Below are 20255 nucleotides of genomic sequence, written 5' to 3'. Positions count from 1 at the left end.
TATAAAAGGAACGCATGATGTCGCTCGAGACCACATATTTATTCGTTTTAATTTAATACGTAACACACTGAAATGAGAACCCGCCTGTACGTTCCGTGAGGGCTGGGTTAGTTAAAGACATCGCCCTGTAAGGTGGAGCATAAATCACTAAAGAGTTAGATTTTCTTGCGGATATTTTCCCGTTTTTGTGGATGAATGACGTCTTCTGATCGGATTTTTTCCACTCAACAGAATGATGAGTCGCGAGCAATGTAGAGTCACAGTATGGATGTACGCCATTCTTCTTTGTTTATCGGACTGGTCTGCAGCTCAGATTTCCTATTCAATTTCCGAGGAGGTTGACAAAGGCACAACGGTGGGAAATCTTGTCAAGGATTTAAACATGAATACACAGCAACTGGAGGAACGGGGATTTCGGATTGTGTCGGGATACAGTAAGAAATATTTCGAGGCAAATTTAAGAACAGGGGTGTTGGCCGTTAACGACAGAATAGACCGTGAAGAGCTTTGTCCGAATTTACCCAAGTGCTCCTTAAATATAGAGGGACTATTGAGCCATCCCATGAATATCTATCGCATTGAAGTCGGTATTGTTGACATCAATGATAATGCACCATCATTTCGCGAGCAAACCCATGTGTTTAATATCTCCGAGTCTTCATCTACGGGAGAGAGGTATCCGCTCCCGATTGCTCAGGATGCAGACACCGGCAGCAATACAGTGAATTCCTACAAGTTAAGTCCGAACGAGCATTTCTCCATAGAAGTCAGTGTCGGAGTGGAGAGTGCGTCCGCTGAGTTAGTGCTGCAGAAAGCTTTAGACCGAGAAAAGCGACCCACAATTTACTTAACATTAACCGCTGTAGACGGAGGAAAACCCGCAAGGTCCGGCACTATGCAGGTTATTGTGAATGTAATAGATGTTAATGATAACACGCCTTCGTTTAGCAAGTCCCTTTATAAAGTCAGAGTGAGCGAAAATGCTCCCATAAGCACAATAATACTGAAACTAAATGCAACGGATTTAGACGAAGGTCTACATGCAGACATCAGATATGCTTTAATGGAGAGAGGAAACGTAAAAGCTCCAGAAAAATTCATTGTTAGTCCCGAGAGTGGTGAAATCACACTAAATGCTAATTTGGATTTTGAGGAAAGCAATGCATATGAATTAAGAGTAAAAGCAACCGACCAGGGGGCTTCCCCCCGCGTTGGTTATTCTAAAGTACTGGTAGAGGTGGTCGATATCAACGACAATGCACCAGAAATCTCTGTCACTTCACTAATGAGTCCAGTAAAAGAAAATGCTGAAATTGGAACAGTCATTGCATTGGTGACAGTGACGGATAAAGATGGAGGGAAAAACGGCCTTATTACTTGTAAAATTATAGACCCAGTCCAGTTCACCCTAAAATCGACTTACAAAAACTATTACTCACTGACAGTTGATGGACTCCTTGACAGAGAGCTTCAAACACATTACAATGTAAGCATTATAGCGATGGATGACGGAACTCCGCCTCTTTCTAACACTGCTGTAATCACTGTACAAATCTCTGATATCAACGACAATGCACCTTATTTCCCACGAGCTGAAGTATATATTTACGTGAGAGAGAATAGTAAAGTGGGCAATATATTAACAAAAATTAGTGCACAGGATGCAGATGCAAATGAAAATGCTAAATTGAGGTATTCATTATTGAATAATTATCCGAAGAAATCTCCAATTTCATCAAGGGTAAACATTAACTCAGAGACTGGAGATATAGTCACTCTGCAGTCGTTTAACTACGAGGAGTTAAAAACGTTTCAGTTTAAAGTCCAGGCCACAGACTCTGGTGTTCCTCCGCTCAGCAGCAACGTGACTGTGAACGTTTTGGTCCTGGATGAGAACGACAACAGTCCCACCATCCTCTTGCCCTATTCTGAGCACGGCTCCGTTAACAGTGAGAGCATCCCCTACTCAGCTGAAGCGGGATACTTTGTGGCAAAGATCAGGGCTGTAGACGCAGACTCTGGATACAACGCGCTGCTTTCTTATCACCTCTCTGAGCCCAAAGGAAACAACCTCTTCCGGATCGGAACCAGCACCGGAGAGATCAGGACTAAGAGGAGAATGAGTGACAATGACCTGAAAACTCACCCCTTGGTGGTGTTGGTGTCTGATAACGGAGAACCCTCCCTGTCAGCTACTGTTTCTATTGACGTGGTGGTGGTTGAAAGCACAGCTGACATCCAGACTCAGTTCAGACATGTGCCCCCAAAGGAGGACAGCTTCTCTGATTTAAATCTGTATCTGCTGATCGCCATTGTGTCGGTGTCGGTGATCTTTCTGCTGAGCCTCGTCAGTTTAATAGCTGTCAAATGCCACAGGACAGACGGCAGTTTCAGCAGGTACAGCGCCCCAATGATCACCACCCACCCGGACGGGAGCTGGTCTTACTCTAAATCTACTCAGCAGTATGACGTGTGTTTCAGCTCGGACACACTGAAGAGTGACGTAGTGGTTTACCCCGCCGCTTATCCACCTGTAGATGGTGAGCTGATCAGTATTAATGGAGGAGATACTTTTACACGGATTCAGACGTTACCCAACAAAGACAAGGTAGGCCATCTATGGTGAATGTGTATAGAACATAGTAATGCGATCTTAAAAATAATATTCATTAATTCCATTGATTCTCACGAGTACGACAGATTTTTTTGTCAGTTTTCAAGAAACACAAACATGCCTATTTTGTTAAACGATTATGTATCATGCAAGGTCTAGATATTTTAGACCTTTTTACACTAGTCATCATTCGACTTTAGCTGAAATGAATCCCTGTAGCCTCTGGTTTATGTAAACTCTCTAGATCCATCCAAAGCATTGGTATTTGTGCAAGGATTGGTTGACTAATAAGTAATTAATTAAAGTATATTAAAGTAAATTTAGCCTGATATTTTCTCAAAATAAAATTAGTTTTTTTTAATACACTATGGATGGTACTCTGTTGTACAATTGAAAGGCTTCTTAAATGGAAAATGAAGTTTATATAACGTCCAATTAAATTATAGTTTACCTTGCATTTTGTTTAAATCAGCTGAAATAAATACAAATATTATATATATATATACATATATATATATATATATATATATATATATATATATATATATATATATATATATATATATATATATATATATATATATATATATATATATATATATATATATATATATAATCATATATTTATGATTCATGATCTGATAACTAGATATTTCATAATACCTAACATCACTGGAATTGGAGGTATTCCTATGTTTAGTAATCCTACATTTACCACATGATGTCGCAGGAGACCACAGATATGATTCTCAGAATTTGTGTAGAACTCCTCCCCGCTAATAATGTCATTGGCCATCATTTGAGAGGTACACTGGTATTGTACGGTGAGGAGAAGGGCTGCTGCTTCGAGGATCGTGTTCATGACGGATATATATGTTTACTTCAAATACAAGATACGTGGGATTTAGTGGTTATTCTACCACGATGGGAAGCAAGGAACATGCCTGGATTTATATTTTTTCGCTGTTCTTTCTTTGTCACTTGTCTTCTTCGCAATTATCTTACTCGATTTCCGAGGAGGTGAACAAAGGCACCGTCGTGGGAAATATTGCGAAGGATCTAAACTTGAATGTCCAAGATCTCGAAACGAGGGATCTACGTATTGTTTCGAGTTACAGTAAGACCTTATTTAACGTAAATTTGCGGACCGGGATAATCTTTGTTAACGAGAGGATTGACAGAGAGGAGCTTTGCTCCAAAACAGCGCAATGCTTGTTGAGAATACAGGCTGTTTTAAGTAATCCCATGAATGTACACCGCATCGAGGTCAGCGTTTTAGACATAAACGATAACTCGCCAGAATTTATTGACCAGTCTTATTCGTTAAACATCTCCGAATCAATGTCACCGGGAGAACGATATCTTCTACCAATAGCAGTGGACGCAGATATAGGCAGTAACTCAGTGAAGAGTTATAAGCTGAGCCAAAATGAATATTTCTCGCTGGATGTGCAGAGCGGTGAACACGGAGTGTCTGCGGAGTTGGTGCTGCAAAAAGCTTTGGACCGAGAAAAACAGTCGGTGATAGCGCTTGTCTTTAACGCTATGGATGGGGGAAAACCTGCTAGATCAGGGTCAATGCAGATCAATGTGAATGTAATAGATGCCAATGACAATACACCAATTTTCGGGAAGTCACTTTATAAAGTAAGTGTTAGTGAAAACACTGCATTTGGAAACGTAATAATTAAGTTAAATGCAACGGATTTGGACGAGGGCATGAACAGTAAAATTATTTACTCATTGATCAAACGAGGAAATATTGATCCAACAAATGAGTTCGGTCTTAATTTAGAAACAGGAGAAATCACAGTGAAGGGCACTTTAGATTATGAAGAGACTTCTGCTTATGAAGTTAGAGTTAAAGCAACTGATCAAGGCGCCACTCCTCGTAGTGCGCATGCTAAACTATTGATAGAGATAATCGATGTGAATGATAATGCCCCAGAAATATCTGTGACGTCACTCATGACCCCAGTTAAAGAAGATGCAGAACTGGGGACCATCGTAGCTTTGGTTACATTGAGGGATAAAGATGGAGGAAAAAATGGCGTAGCTAATTGTAGAGTAGTTGGGTCTGTTCCATTTAAGCTGAAGTCCAACTATAAAAATGACTATTCATTAATAGTAGATGGACCGCTGGACAGAGAAAACACTTCTCTTTATAATGTCACTATTACAGCCACAGATGAAGGCAATCCACCTCTGTCCAGTATCAGGGTCATTACCGTTAATATTTCTGATGTCAATGATAACGCACCTCGATTTATGGAGCCTGTTATTAATGTATATGTAAATGAAAATAGTCCAGTTGGCTTTAATATTTATACGATTAATGCATTTGATCCCGACGTAGACAGTAATTCAAAACTGACCTACAAACTGTTAAATACTTCGCCGAGAAATATTCTAATTTCGTCAATGATAAATATTAACTCAGAGACTGGAGATATAGTCTCCCTGCAGTCGTTTAACCACGAGGAGTTAAAAACGTTTCAGTTTAAAGTCCAGGCCACAGACTCTGGTGTTCCTCCGCTCAGCAGCAACGTGACTGTGAACGTTTTGGTCCTGGATGAGAACGACAACAGTCCCACCATCCTCTTGCCCTATTCTGAGCACGGCTCCGTTAACAGTGAGAGCATCCCCTACTCAGCTGAAGCGGGATACTTTGTGGCAAAGATCAGGGCTGTAGACGCAGACTCTGGATACAACGCGCTGCTTTCTTATCACCTCTCTGAGCCCAAAGGAAACAACCTCTTCCGGATCGGAACCAGCACCGGAGAGATCAGGACTAAGAGGAGAATGAGTGACAATGACCTAAAAACTCACCCCTTAGTGGTGTTGGTGTCTGATAACGGAGAACCCTCCCTGTCCGCTACTGTGTCTATTGACGTGGTGGTGGTTGAAAGCACAGCTGACATCCAGACTCAGTTCAGACATGTGCCCCCAAAGGAGGACAGCTTCTCTGATTTAAACCTGTATCTGCTGATCGCCATTGTGTCGGTGTCGGTGATCTTTCTGTTGAGCCTCGTCAGTTTAATAGCTGTCAAATGCCACAGGACAGACGGCAGTTTCAGCAGGTACAGCGCCCCAATGATCACCACCCACCCGGACGGGAGCTGGTCTTACTCTAAATCTATTCAGCAGTACGACGTGTGTTTCAGCTCGGACACACTGAAGAGTGACGTAGTGGTTTACCCCGCACCTTATCCACCTGTAGATGGTGAGCTGATCAGTATTAATGGAGGAGATACTTTTACACGGACTCAGACTTTACCCAACAAAGACAAGGTAGGCCATCTGTCCCTAATGCTTGTTGAATAGTATGATTTAACATGATGTCTTCTCATGAGTTTGACGATTTATTTTACTATGATTTAAAAAAGGATTTTTGTTGATCAAGCATCATGAATAACCTTTTATTTTTATTTATTTTTTACAAATTGTGACCATCCATACTTAGCCTATGTAGAGATAATAAGTCACAGTCAGGGTTTAAGTAAACCGCCTTAATGTTAATTAACGTTCTGATATCCAACTATAGCGAGAATTCAGATACAACTCTTGTCGTGCTGTTTGGGTGCAATTAATCTCCAGAAGTTGCAGTTACGTCTTTTTAAAGCATTGGTATAATAGTTCAAGCGGTCATTTACTGGAATTGAATCAAATGCAAACGTGGCTCTTAGTTTGCCACATCGGATGAATATTTGGATGGTATCATTCCACTGTGATCGAACTTTGGCAGCAGTTTTTGAGATTGATTGCAGTCAGAAAAAAAGAGCTGTTCGTGGAGTTTGACCTTGTCTTGACAGTATCCACACACTAATTCATTTGATTCATGATTGATTTAAAAAATGGGACTTTTTAGTATTTCGATTACATGAATACACTTCTTTCCTGATATATCATACTTTAACAGATCCTAAAAAAAATGAAAAATTGATCTTCAAATGTGTCTCACTCGAGTTTTGAAATTAATTGTTTAAACCAAACTATTTTTTGTATTTATAATATGACAAAATATATGACTATGTCATACAATATACTGCATTTGTATACAAATAACTCACCACATGATGTCGCATGAGACCATGGACATAAATACGTGTGTATCTACATCCAAAACTCCTCCTTGCTCGTGTGAAAAAATGAAATCGCAATCGGCCATTAGTACACACGCGGCGGGGAAGTGACAAGAAGGACCGGAGCTTCTGGCAACAATTTTCTTTTGGACGAATGTTTTAGTACCGAGGATGAAGGATTGATTCGCTGCATCAAAAATGTATATTCGGCAACAAACGGATTACCTCTTGATTCACATTGCTGTGTTTCTTTGTCTTTGCAACTGGGCATTTGCGCAGTTATCCTACACGATCTCCGAGGAGGTGGACAAAGGCACCGTGGTGGGGAATATTGCAAAGGATTTGAACATACATTTACAGGAACTGAGGAACAGGGACTTACGTGTTGTTTCGAGTTACAGTAAGAAATATTTCGACGTGAATTTGCGCACCGGAAGCCTCTTTGTTGATGAAACGGTTGACAGAGAGGAGCTTTGTCCAAATGTGGTGAAATGCTCGATCAAAGTACAAGCCGTATTAATCAATCCAATGAGTGCGCACCGCATAGAGGTCCATGTTTTAGATATAAACGATAATTCGCCCGCTTTTATCGAAGAAACGTATTATTTGAATATTTCAGAATCCTCTTTAACTGGAGAACGATATCTTCTGCCAATAGCAGTAGACGCAGACATGGGAAGTAACTCAGTAAAGAGCTACAAGCTGAGCCAAAATAACCACTTCTCACTTGAATTGCAAAGCGGGGAACACGGAGCCTCTGCTGAGCTTGTGCTGCAAAAAGCTTTAGATCGAGAAAAACAACCACTAATCATTCTTGTATTGACAGCTATAGATGGAGGTAAACCTCCTAGATCGGGCTCATTACAAATACACATAAATGTATTGGATGTAAATGATAATATACCAATTTTTAGCAAATCACTATATAAAGTACGTGTACCTGAAAATACTGCCCATGGAACAGTGGTAATGAAGTTAAATGCAACGGATTTAGACGAGGGCATGAACAGTAAGATCTTGTATTCTTTGATCAAACGGGGAAATACAGATCCATCAAATATGTTTGAACTAAACTCAGAAACGGGAGAAATCACAGTGAAGGGCATTTTAGATTATGAAGAGACGGCTGCTTATGAAGTTAGAGTTCAAGCAACTGATCAAGGCGCCACTCCTCGTAGTGCGCATGCTAAACTATTGATAGAGATAATTGATGTGAACGATAATGCCCCAGAGATATCCGTGACGTCACTTATGACCCCTGTTAAAGAAGATGCAGAACTGGGGACCATCGTTGCTTTGGTTACAGTGATTGATACAGATGGGGGAAGCAATGGCGTGGCTAATTGTCGAGTAGTTGGGTCTGTTCCATTTAAACTAAAGTCCAACTACAGAAATGACTATTCATTAATAGTAGATGGACCACTGGACAGAGAAAACACTTCTCTTTACAATGTCACTATTACAGCCACAGATGAAGGCAATCCACCTCTGTCCAGTATCAGGGTCATTACCGTTAATATTTCTGATGTCAATGATAATGCACCTCGATTTATGGAGCCTGTTATTAATGTATATGTAAATGAAAATAGTCCAGTTGGCTATAATATTTATACGATGAATGCATTTGATCCTGACGTAGCCAGTAATTCAAAACTGACCTACAAACTGTTAAATACTTCGCCGAGAAATTTTCTAATTTCGTCAATGATAAATATTAACTCAGAGACTGGAGATATAGTCTCCCTGCAGTCGTTTAACCACGAGGAGTTAAAAACGTTTCAGTTTAAAGTCCAGGCCACAGACTCTGGTGTTCCTCCGCTCAGCAGCAACGTGACTGTGAACGTTTTGGTCCTGGATGAGAACGACAACAGTCCCACCATCCTCTTGCCCTATTCTGAGCACGGCTCCGTTAACAGTGAGAGCATCCCCTACTCAGCTGAAGCCGGATACTTTGTGGCAAAGATCAGGGCTGTAGACGCAGACTCTGGATACAACGCGCTGCTTTCTTATCACCTCTCTGAGCCCAAAGGAAACAACCTCTTCCGGATCGGAACCAGCACCGGGGAGATCAGGACTAAGAGGAGAATGAGTGACAATGACCTGAAAACTCACCCTTTGGTGGTGTTGGTGTCTGATAACGGAGAACCCTCCCTGTCCGCTACTGTGTCTATTGACGTGGTGGTGGTTGAAAGCACAGCTGACATCCAGACTCAGTTCAGACATGTGCCCCCAAAGGAGGACAGCTTCTCTGATGTAAACCTGTATCTGCTGATCGCCATTGTGTCGGTGTCGGTGATCTTTCTGCTGAGCCTCGTCAGTTTAATAGCTGTCAAATGCCACAGGACAGACGGCAGTTTCAGTAGGTACAGCGCCCCAATAATCACCACCCACCCGGACGGGAGCTGGTCTTACTCTAAATCTACTCAGCAGTACGACGTGTGTTTCAGCTCGGACACACTGAAGAGTGACGTAGTGGTTTACCCCGCCCCTTACCCGCCTGTAGATGGTGAGCTCATCAGTATTAATGGAGGAGACACGTTTACAAGGACTCAGACTTTACCTAATAAAGACAAGGTAAGGGAGATTGCATGTAAGACATAGAGTTCTACAAATTATGTATTTACTTTTTTAACATAACACAATTAGTTTGGTAAAACAGCTGACCAGTTGAAACACAATGACAATATGTTTTTATTGTTATTGACACTTTGTTTGTCCTTCATTCACATTCATGTACTTGTAATCTGGTGAACTTCTTATCAAGCCAATCCACGATCTTTCATCCGTATTGTCATGGTGAGGGTAACACATTAAGAAAATCGCCAGTCGCAAGTTTTTTTCTCATAGATGTTTTACCAATATGTTTAGCAAAAGTTTTGTATCTAACACATTTGTTATTTCCAAAATATCTTGTAGCTTCTTTACTGATCCTCGAATTTTAGATCTATAAGGCCACTGTTCCGAGGATATCAAGTCGGGTGTGTTGTTTTTTAAATATTATTTCAAGATGTTTTAAACTCAACATTTTATATTTTGGATCCTTTATATTAATCTATTCTTGTATCAAATTTCAAATGCCCACAAGATGTCGCTTTTAGCTCACAGCATTCAACCATTTCTGTAAATGCGATTCCCCTCCTCTTTCCTTTAAGGGAGAGGTTTGTAATTCATTGTTCGTCGTGATAGTAAAGCGCATCGCCACTGTATTTGGAGGCTCTGATGTGGATTCATCACTAGTGAGAAATGTTACCGCTCATATACATTTTTTGAATTAACCACCTTTGGCAGACTGGACATAATGCGACAACGGGATATTTTCAGGATTTGGATTATTGTTTTGTTCCATGTCTCTCGAATATGGAGTACAGCAGCAGCACAGGTTGTGTATTCTGTTCCGGAGGAATCGAGCCCCGGCACCGCTGTCGGGAATTTGGCGAAGGACTTGCATCTCAATGTACAAGAGTTGGAAACCCGGGGTTTTCAGATTTCAGGACCTAATGCGAAGTATTTCGAAGCAAATGTTAAGACTGGTGTTCTGTTGGTGAAAGACAGAATAGACCGGGAGGAGATCTGCTCTCGTAATCTTAAATGTTCTCTGGAAGTGGAAGCCATTGTGAACTCACCGCTCAATCTCTATCGATTTGAGGTTAAAATTGTGGATATAAATGACAACGTTCCTTCGTTTCGGATACCGGGAATTGCTCTCAACGTGTCCGAATCAGCTTTTCCTGGCGAAAGATTTGCTCTACCAAAAGCCCTCGATGCAGATGTTGGCAGTTACGCGGTTAAAAGCTACAAGCTGAGTCCAAACGAACATTTCAGTCTGGATGTACAGAATGGTGGGGAGACGACTATGTCTGCTGAATTGCTGCTGCAGAAAGCCTTAGACCGCGAGAAACAGCCAGTTATCAAACTTACACTGACCGCTGTCGATGGAGGGAAACCTCCTAAATCAGGCACGTTACAAATCACCGTTAATGTGCAAGATGTAAATGATAATATTCCTATTTTTGACAAGCCGCTGTATAAAGCCACAGTGCTGGAGAACACGCCGCACGGTGCCACCGTGATTTCTGTGCATGCCCGGGACTTAGATGAGGGTCTAAACGGAGAAATACTGTATTCTTTTATCAACCAAGACAATGATAATGATGTTGATCAATTTTCTATTAATCGCCATACGGGGGAGATTACGGTAAATGGTGAATTGGATCACGAAAAAAACAACGCATTCGAAATCCGGGTGCAAGCGAAAGACAAAGGGTCGAGTACTAGAGCTTCTCATTGTAAAGTACTTGTTGAAGTCACGGATGTTAATGACAATGCTCCGGAAATATCAGTAACATCCTTAATCAACGAAGTGAGGGAGGATGCACCGCTAGACACGATGGTTGGGCTCATAACAGTGAGAGATATGGACGCAGATGAAAATGGCGTTGTTCAGGTAATAATAGTTGATGCAGTTCCTTTTACAATTAAAAACACGTATAAAAATCATTATTCTTTGGTGGTAGATGGCTCTCTGGACAGAGAACGAGCTTCTCAATACACTGTAACAATAAAGGCGACAGACGAAGGGGTTCCGCCGCTTTCCAGTACAAGCGTCATTACAGTCCACGTCTCTGATGTCAATGACAACGCACCTCGTTTTAAGGAGCCCGTCATGAACATTTTCGTCAACGAGAATTGTGCAGTAGGCGCCGTTATCCATACTATGACTTCATATGATCCGGATGTTGAAGAAAATGCAAAAGTTATGTATTCGGTAATTACTAAAAACAATATCATTGGGTCGTTAATAAACGTCAACTCTGAGACTGGAGATATAGTCAGTTTGCAGTCGTTTAACCACGAGGAGTTAAAAACGTTTCAGTTTAAAGTCCAGGCCACAGACTCTGGTGTTCCTCCGCTCAGCAGCAACGTGACTGTGAACGTTTTGGTCCTGGATGAGAACGACAACAGTCCCACCATCCTCTTGCCCTATTCTGAGCACGGCTCCGTTAACAGTGAGAGCATCCCCTACTCAGCTGAAGCGGGATACTTTGTGGCAAAGATCAGGGCTGTAGACGCAGACTCTGGATACAACGCGCTGCTTTCTTATCACCTCTCTGAGCCCAAAGGAAACAACCTCTTCCGGATCGGAACCAGCACCGGGGAGATCAGGACTAAGAGGAGAATGAGTGACAATGACCTGAAAACTCACCCCTTAGTGGTGTTGGTGTCTGATAACGGAGAACCCTCCCTGTCCGCTACTGTGTCTATTGACGTAGTGGTGGTTGAAAGCACAGCTGACATCCAGACTCAGTTCAGAAATGTGCCCCCGAAGGAGGACAGCTTCTCTGATTTAAACCTGTATCTGCTGATCGCCATTGTGTCGGTGTCGGTGATCTTTCTGCTGAGCCTCGTCAGTTTAATAGCTGTCAAATGCCACAGGACAGACGGCAGTTTCAGCAGGTACAGCGCCCCAATGATCACCACCCACCCGGACGGGAGCTGGTCTTACTCTAAATCTACTCAGCAGTACGACGTGTGTTTCAGCTCGGACACACTGAAGAGTGACGTAGTGGTTTACCCCGCACTTTACCCACCTGTAGATGGTGAGCTCATCAGTATTAATGGAGGAGATACTTTTACCACAACACAGACTTTACCCAACAAAGACAAGGTAAGAGGTTATACCCCCAAACAATTAAGCAACTAATTTTGTCACTTTCATATAATCCTTGCTGAGTCTTTGGTAGAAGCGCTATCCATGGTGCTGAAGGATCTTTGTTGCGTTGCACCAGGATGGATTTGTGGGTTGCGCGGTCAAAAGCTCTGACTTTTACTTTCTAAGACGTAATAAATTAAGAGGTATTTTTGGATAAACAAAGTGCAAGTCACGTTATTTAAACTCCTTACGGTAAAAACAAAATGAACCACAACGTGTAATTACGTGCAGCATCTGCATCCCAAACCTTTTTACTTGGATGTTTTTAGATATTTGAAAAATTAGAATAACCTTATATATTGTGTTAAAGCTAAGTGCATCATTATCATATTGCTCTTTGTCATGCTCTCATACTGTCAACGTTCAATGGAGCGTTGTTTTAGTTTGATAGATGCCTGGAAAACTTTATTTAAATTATTAAGAAATCCACCTAATTGTTCAATAATAGAATTTGTGCTCATGAAGGCCAAAGCATTCCCTGAATGCCAACAACCTATATAAATATTCAGCATGTTGCTTCTTCTTCCCCTTATGGTTTACAGTGGAAATGCATTACACTAACAGCTTCAAGCGGTATTGCATCACTGTTGTTGTCCACAAGTGAGGACATGGTTGGCTAAACATGTGTTGTATTGTCTTCTTACTTCAGAACCGTCCACCTGAGTAAGTGTTGATTTAGTTAGTTCTTAAGCGCCCCACATGGACATCAGCGTGGTTTTTGCATATTGATCTTTGGAGTGAGCTATGTAGGTCAGTCAGTATGGCTAGTTGCAAATCCTCATGTTAACAACCTCATGGCTGGTTTGTAAAACCAGAAGTTAACGACCAGCTTTTTAATGATGGCGACCTATAGTTTCTTAGCAGAGTACATCAGCCTATGTTGTTCTCTCTTTACATTACATTTAGGCAATTGGGCTTCTTTATTTTAATTTGTATTCTGTTGTGATTCTGGCGCCAAAGGCCCTGCACATCCACACAGGTAATATCTTCAGTCTGCCTCTGCTCATGTTGAAGTTGAGAGGTGTTATGCTGGAATTTATGTGAGTTCACCAATATACTTGCTTCAGACATGTTTGACTTGTCACGTTGGGAAAAAAGGAACCCTTATTATCAACTTTGATGATTTTGGTCAAGTGACTCTTCAAACTGATACAGTGAGCAAGGGACATGAACCTGCAGAAACTAAATTTAGCTGTCATACAATGTAAATTTAACACCTGTGCTTTTTCTACTGTGTTCATGTTGAAATGTCTTCATTAAAGAAGACCAATAAGAAATAATGAGATGTAACTTGTCCCATCGGGTACAACAGGGATTTGAGGGACATCTTAATTAATTACACGACATTATCACACACATTTAGTGTTGGAATTGAGCAAAATAAGTGAAAACAACTGTGTGTGGGGGATCATGGTGGTACAGTGACAGGGACTCCATTAGAGGTTCAGCCAAATGTTTCTGTAGCTTTAATGTTGCTTAATAATGTTCTACCCATTTATTTGCAATTGAGGTTTTCGTTGCACACATTATTTCTTTTTTCCCATTTGTATACTTATAATATCTATGCATTCTCCCCGAAACAATTACATACATTTTAAAAATAACCACTTTTCAAAAACGTCCCCCCCATGTCTATAGCCGTTATTAATATAACTTAAAGACTAGACTACTAATGCTCTTGAAATACAGACGCTTACAACGATAAATCTTTTTTAAAACATAGGGTTCAATTTGAACAATGAGTTGTTCTTTATTTTTCTCTCCTGCTTGCTCTGTTTCTCCATTTCTCTGCAATACCCCTTCCTTCTCTGTGCCGCCAGGACTACTTCCCCTCCCCCTTCCTTCACCAGCTCTCCCTGAGAAGGGGAGCAGCTGAGATAACTAACAGGGAATTAACATCCATCTCGGCAGACATGTGTGCCATCAGCCTTAGAGCGCTGTAAACACGATCTAATATATTTTCATTAAAGTCCCCAATGTGTGTACGGAATCAACCCTGATCCGCTGATGCCAGTTCGGACACATCTGTTTGGGATTCTGTTTTGATTAAATTTGTCATTTGTTTGGTTGAATCTATTTTTTTAGCCTATTTCATGGTGTAATCAGCGCTCCTAAATGCTGGAGTGGGTTCAGATTTTCCGGTACGGCGAACGTTGTGTGTTGTGGTAGATCTCTGATGCTTTCAGTCACTTATTCGATGTGACCTCATTTCAGGGAGTGGCCAGCTGACAGAAGCATAATGGCGTATATTTCAAAACTCAGTTCGTTTATTTGGTTTGCGGTGAAAGACACTGAACCAGGGCTTCAAACATTGCAGTATGCGTGTGAGCGATGTGAAGCTCCTAAGTGGGTCAACGTGTGGTTTAAAAAATGGCAATGCGCTTCATGCGAATGTCTTTTCTCTGCCTCGGTTTCTCCTTCACGTAGTCCCCGCTATACGTATACGAGCTCTCCATTCTATGGTTTCTGAAACAATGCCTCTAGCTGTATCTTCGTAAATGTGGCTCAGTGTATGTTCAGTGTGCTGCAGCTCTCTGTGAGCGCGAGGGAGTGGGGGGAGGGTCAGGTAATTTTCCGCTACTCTCTGCAGCAGCAGGAAGCTTCGGCACCGATCGAGCTATCTGCTTCGCCGGGCTCAGCTCTCCCTCCTTCTCTGCTTTGCGGCGGGGCGGGGCCCGACAACACCTACTGTCAATCACAGCCAACCCGGTTGGGCGGGGCAGGGGCCAGAGCGGATGAGGAGGAGAGGCTTTTGTCCACGTAACCATCAGAACATCGTGTCTATGTATGTTGTTACGGGATTTTTTTTATGGAGTCTCAACTGAGCTTGTTTTTATTTCTTCCATGCAACATATATTGTTGTTCCTTTTTTTTTTTTTAGAACCACGGGATAATATACATACATACACACACATTTTAGAGAGCTATTGCACATGCAGTCTTCATAAGCTGAAGAGCTATTGGGAGAGCTATTGCATTTGCAGGCTGCATATGATGATGACTTCTGGTTAAGAGTGTCTGAGAAAAGCTTCTAATGCTGCCTTCCGCTGCACTGCATTAAATTATTGATCCTATACCGAAGGCTACGCACACTATCCGGCTTGAAGCATAGCACCTTTATACTTTTACATCTTATAGAATGCTCTCATACATCAAAGGCAGTTATTTTGGTGCTGTACCCAGATGGTTCGACTGGACTAAAAAATTACATATATGAATGTTGCCATCTCACCAATTTTACGACAGAGTTGCAGAGGTTAACATATATGTCAGTTATTGTTCCTCCATCCTGAAGTCTGCCTGTCTTATAGCACTACACTTTTTTTCTCCTTTACAAGGGCGTGTCCTTTGTGTGAGCGAGGCAAGCTGCTATGTGTTGTTACCATAGAGACGGTTCTGAGCCTTAAATGAAATGATGAACTAGTCTGTTCCCAAGGAGCTGCCAGTATGTACCCGCCCCCACACATCAGTCCCAGCATGTGATGTGAGATGCAAGCAGGAAGGAAGTAGGCTGGACTCAATGGGAGTGGTGAGGGAAGAGAGAGAGATGGAGAGCAAGAGAGACAGACAAAGAGAAAGATGGCCATCAACGATGTGCAGCAGAAATGCCCAGTCAGAATGAGGGTGAAGGCAGCGAGCAAAGGAAGGGATAAGTGTGCGAGATTAGGGCACCAGTTCAAAAAAGGGAGAGTTTTTTTTCACAAATCCAGCAGTGCAGACTTCTGCCTTGAGGAGGAAACTGGAGCTTCTGAGGATGAGATGGAGAAAAAACACATTAAATGCATGCCCCGCAGCTGAGTGAGTACATCACAGGCTTACAATTGGTCACAGATAAAAGGAAGAACTTATCACCACCCCTCCCCTTCTCCCCCACTTCCACTAACCCGTCCTGCTCCCTCTTTGTGGCATCGGGATGTTGTTGCAGTCATTAGATTAGCTTTGTCATGCTCAGAACCACGGGGCCCATCCTCTCCAATACGGCAAGTATGCACAGGCAGGGCATCCTAAGAGGGAAGAATCCAAAGCCTGCCTGCATTTTTTGATAGCTTTGTTCAGCACCACAAGAATCAGTTTGATTTATGCACAGGCTGAACCAGAACAAGCAAGGAACGGTTCAGGCCCCAGATGAGGGTGGATTTGTGTCTAGTTCTTTGCCCATTATTTCTGAAAGCATGGTTCACAAGGGATTGGCTCAAACAATCACACTCAATGCATTACTGTGACTACTTGTCCACCTGAGTAAAAGGATTTTGGTTGCCATGGGACTTCTGTTTTGGAGATTTATAAAATGGGAAAGTTATTTTGAGAATAATGAGCGTATGAGAACACAACTTCGCCATAGAGTCATAAACCTATTTACAAAATCATCTGTTTTTTTTTAAATGTATTTTTTCATCTTTTGTGTCCATAACAAGGTTATTTAATTTCCTTTCCAAGAGTGATGCTGATGGAGAGAGTGATGATATGTAGCAGAAAACCCTATCTTGGTTCTTAATTTTATTTTTTAGTGTGGTTTACAGTATCCAATACATCAATTGCACATGTTACTGTTGATAAATAAATACATGGTTTGCTGAAGTACCAATGAGAGACAGTAGAGCTGTTGAATCTACCATAAATATGCGCTACTACCGCGCTTTCTTTTGTCTCAGCCTTGAGAGGGTCTCTTGCCTTATGTCTGCTTCATCCACTGCGGTCACTGTATTGAAAACAAGGGAGAGAAAATGACTGCCACTGCAGTCTGATGTCTCTGACCTTTACTCTCTCTCTCTCACACTTCATCCCTCTCTCTCTTTATCACCCCCCCCCCTGTCTATCTCTCTCTCTCTCTCTCTCTCTCTCTCTCTCTCTCTCTCTCTCTTTCTATTAAACAAACACAAAATCATGGGGGGATTATGTTTTAGGGTTTTTGCTTAATGAAAAAGCCTGCAGAGGGGCAGTGGGTTGTTAATCACGTGTCCATCCCCTGTACTTCCTATTGAATCCAACAGAGGGACCACTCTCACTGTCTCTCCCACCAAATATACATTTGCTCAGACTGCCTCTCCCACCCATTTAGTAACAGGGACTTGGCAGTGCTATCTGCATTGGATTCTTCCGTTTTTATTTGTATTTCCTCTTAAAAACTATTTTAATTTCATACATCCATAATAACACATGCCAAGTAAGCAATCATCTTTAAAACACTTAATTGTTGATTTGGATGCTCTGTCTCTCTGTCTTTCTCTCTCACGAGAGTCTGAATTGTCTGCTTCATTCAACTTAGCTAAATTTCCTGGCACAACAGATTATGCCACCCAGCTACTCAACAGCCTTAAGTCACTCACCTTTTTTTTTTAAATAGAAATTGGGAAAATCGAGAAAACATGTATGCCTAATAGAATAATTGCTTCCCTAATAAACAGAGTGGCACCAAACAAAAGCTTTGTGACATTTTGAAGAACATGGATATCAATTTTTGGGGCCAGCAGTTCTGATTATACGTTATTAATAATTATTTACGCCCCCATTCATCTCTGAACCAGCAGGTGTAGTCAGCATAAGAGAGCTTCCCTCTGCCTTTTCCTGCCTGTAAAGAATACATCACAAAATGTTCTGACATTCATTCGGAGAACATAATGATGTCCAGCGTTGGCATCGTTATCATTGTCATAACTATGCCTGTTTTTGTTACTGTGCAAAGACTCATGCCACCGGGTACAAATGCCCTTTAACTTTGCAAGACTGCCTCTATTTATATATGTGTTAACAGAAGGAGTGATGTAAGGAGTCCTGCTTCATGATAGCCCAGCCGTGACCCGTTTTTTCCGTGGAACTCTGCTGTCATCTGACTTGATAAACCTGGGGTTTCCAGATCACAGACTCTCAGATGAAGTATTATGAATGCCTTTTAGAATGGCCGCTTACAGTTTTAATGAGTTTGAGTTTTTGTGAAGGGAGTGTTATTAATATGGCAGCTGCCCTGCATAATTGATCAAAAGTGCGGTTTGGAGGGATGGAAATTTAAATCTAAATAATGACTCTTTCCCGTATATGTCTCAAGAGTTTTATATCGCCCCTTATTTCTCTGTCGGTTTGAAAAGAAAATGTGCGGTTTTCCACTATAGGACCCCTGAATACACCTCAGCCAGCTCACAGGAACTGCGCATGAGCTGCTGGAGACTCCAGATAGGAGGAAATACTGAATTCGAATTGTCAAAAAAAATGATCTCCTTTCGTAACGGATGGTCCAGCGGCTCCTACGCTGAAGAAGCTAAGTGGGGAAGCAGTGAAGGTCCTTTGCTTAGCATTAGAAAATTCAAACTGCTCTTATCGTGGTGGGCACTTATACTACTTCCCGGTTATTTCCGTTAGGAACCTTCCTAAGTATCAAAAACATCCTCACTCCACTTTCACTTAGCTATGTAACGTTAGATCAGATGCGACGGGAGAGGCATGTTAGTGACGTCAGTCTGCAGCAACAAAACTACAAGTTCTCTGAAGATGGACTACAAAAAGCGCAACTTAGAAGCCTTCCTCCATGTGTTGTTACAGTGCCGAGTCATCCAGATGACATAAAACAACCATGGTTCAAAGTATTATTTTATTAGCAAGGCTGCAAAATAAATTAGTTATGCGAACGATTACTTACAGGATATGCATGTATCCGTCATAATCGGTATTTCGCGTGAACGGCCGAATGATACGTCACTATTTAAATATTGCCGCCTGCAAGGAATTGTGGGACGGAATGATCTCCTTTCCTGTTGTAAAGGATAGTCCAGTTTGTTTGGTTCCTATGCTAAATGTGCTAGGTAGGGAAGTATTGAAGATAATTTCCTTAGCACAAGACTACACGAACAGCTCTTATGATAGCGGCAATTTACACTACTTCCGGGTCATTTCACTCAGTTCGGGATCTTTCTAAGAAAATTGATCAATTCTAATCCAGCCTCCCAGCACAGTTTATATTGAACATAATGGTTGAAAATGGTGGTTTGGGGGCAAGGCGGAGAATACTAAAGGTGTCACGTACTGATAAATTAGTTGTCGAGGAGCGAGAACAAAGTAGCAGCCAATTAGCCTTTTGAAAACTGTGTGTTGATGCGTAACGAGCGTCTGTCTCCAGGTGAAATCATGTTGATAGCTTTATCTGCAGAACCCATGGGTGACACATAAAATAATCCACAGCTCAGTGGCGTGTTAAGTTGAAACAGATGGACGTTTTTGAAACAGGTAGAGGGAGCTGTTTGTAATATATCCAAAAAATGCAGACATGCAAACATTGTCGGTGTTGCGCATGCGCACTTCGATCCTCTATTCTACAACATGTACGTCAAAAAGCTTTGCTGTGCCTTTGCACGTAAATAGTTCATGCCAGTAGTGATCTACGTTACGTATCCAACATGGACCAATTAAAATCGAGATATTACTGGACATTGGCGCAGCTGACGTCACTACACCAGCTACCTTATAATCGTAATGCCCGCGAAATTCAAAGTCAAAATGACAGCAGCCTTGTTTGCCGATATCACAGATTTTAATCGAGTTTTACAACGCTGGGGTCGATGTCTTCACGAGGAAAAGGCACCGGGTGGATTTTATGTATGAATAGTCTACCGATTGGTGAGTCAGAAACTATTTCGGGTTTAATATCGAATTGATACGTGTGGTTGAATGCCGACTACCAGCCGTTTGCCTTCATATTCAGCAGTGTATCTTTCTTAATTGTCCGCTGTGCAATAATAAAGCAATGGTGTCCCAGAGGCCGGACTTAATGTTACAATCGGTTGCGAAAGTATTTTTCTTTCTTTGGACATTTATTGATATGCGTGTGTGCGGGCCGCGCTTGTGCGTAACGTTTACTGTT

At 41.7% G+C, this 20255-nt stretch overlaps 1 protein-coding gene across 32 annotated transcripts in view; it reads left to right on the top strand.

Annotated features, from left to right (window-relative positions):
• The window catches only part of LOC119210842 (protocadherin alpha-C2-like), a 132465-nt gene that overhangs the window by 92554 nt on the left and 19656 nt on the right, over positions 1-20255 (top strand). Inside the window, exon 1 of one of the 32 annotated variants that reach the window (XM_062560679.1) lies at positions 99-2608. The exons of 28 other annotated variants lie outside the window; for them this stretch is intronic. In XM_062560679.1, coding sequence (XP_062416663.1) covers positions 233-2608 — 2376 coding nt within the window. In that variant the 5' untranslated portion in view covers positions 99-232. Of the gene's footprint in view, positions 1-98; positions 2609-3423; positions 5906-6775; positions 9271-9858; positions 12362-20255 lie in introns of those variants that run through there. 3 more of the 32 variants (XM_037461308.2, XM_037461302.2, XM_037461310.2) reach the window with 3 other exon arrangements.

The sequence above is a fragment of the Pungitius pungitius genome, chromosome 2 (assembly GCF_949316345.1).
Source record: "Pungitius pungitius chromosome 2, fPunPun2.1, whole genome shotgun sequence".
NCBI classification, from domain to species: domain Eukaryota; kingdom Metazoa; phylum Chordata; class Actinopteri; order Perciformes; family Gasterosteidae; genus Pungitius; species Pungitius pungitius.
Note: the sequence above shows the minus strand (reverse complement) of the source record. Positions and strands in the feature narration are given on the sequence as shown.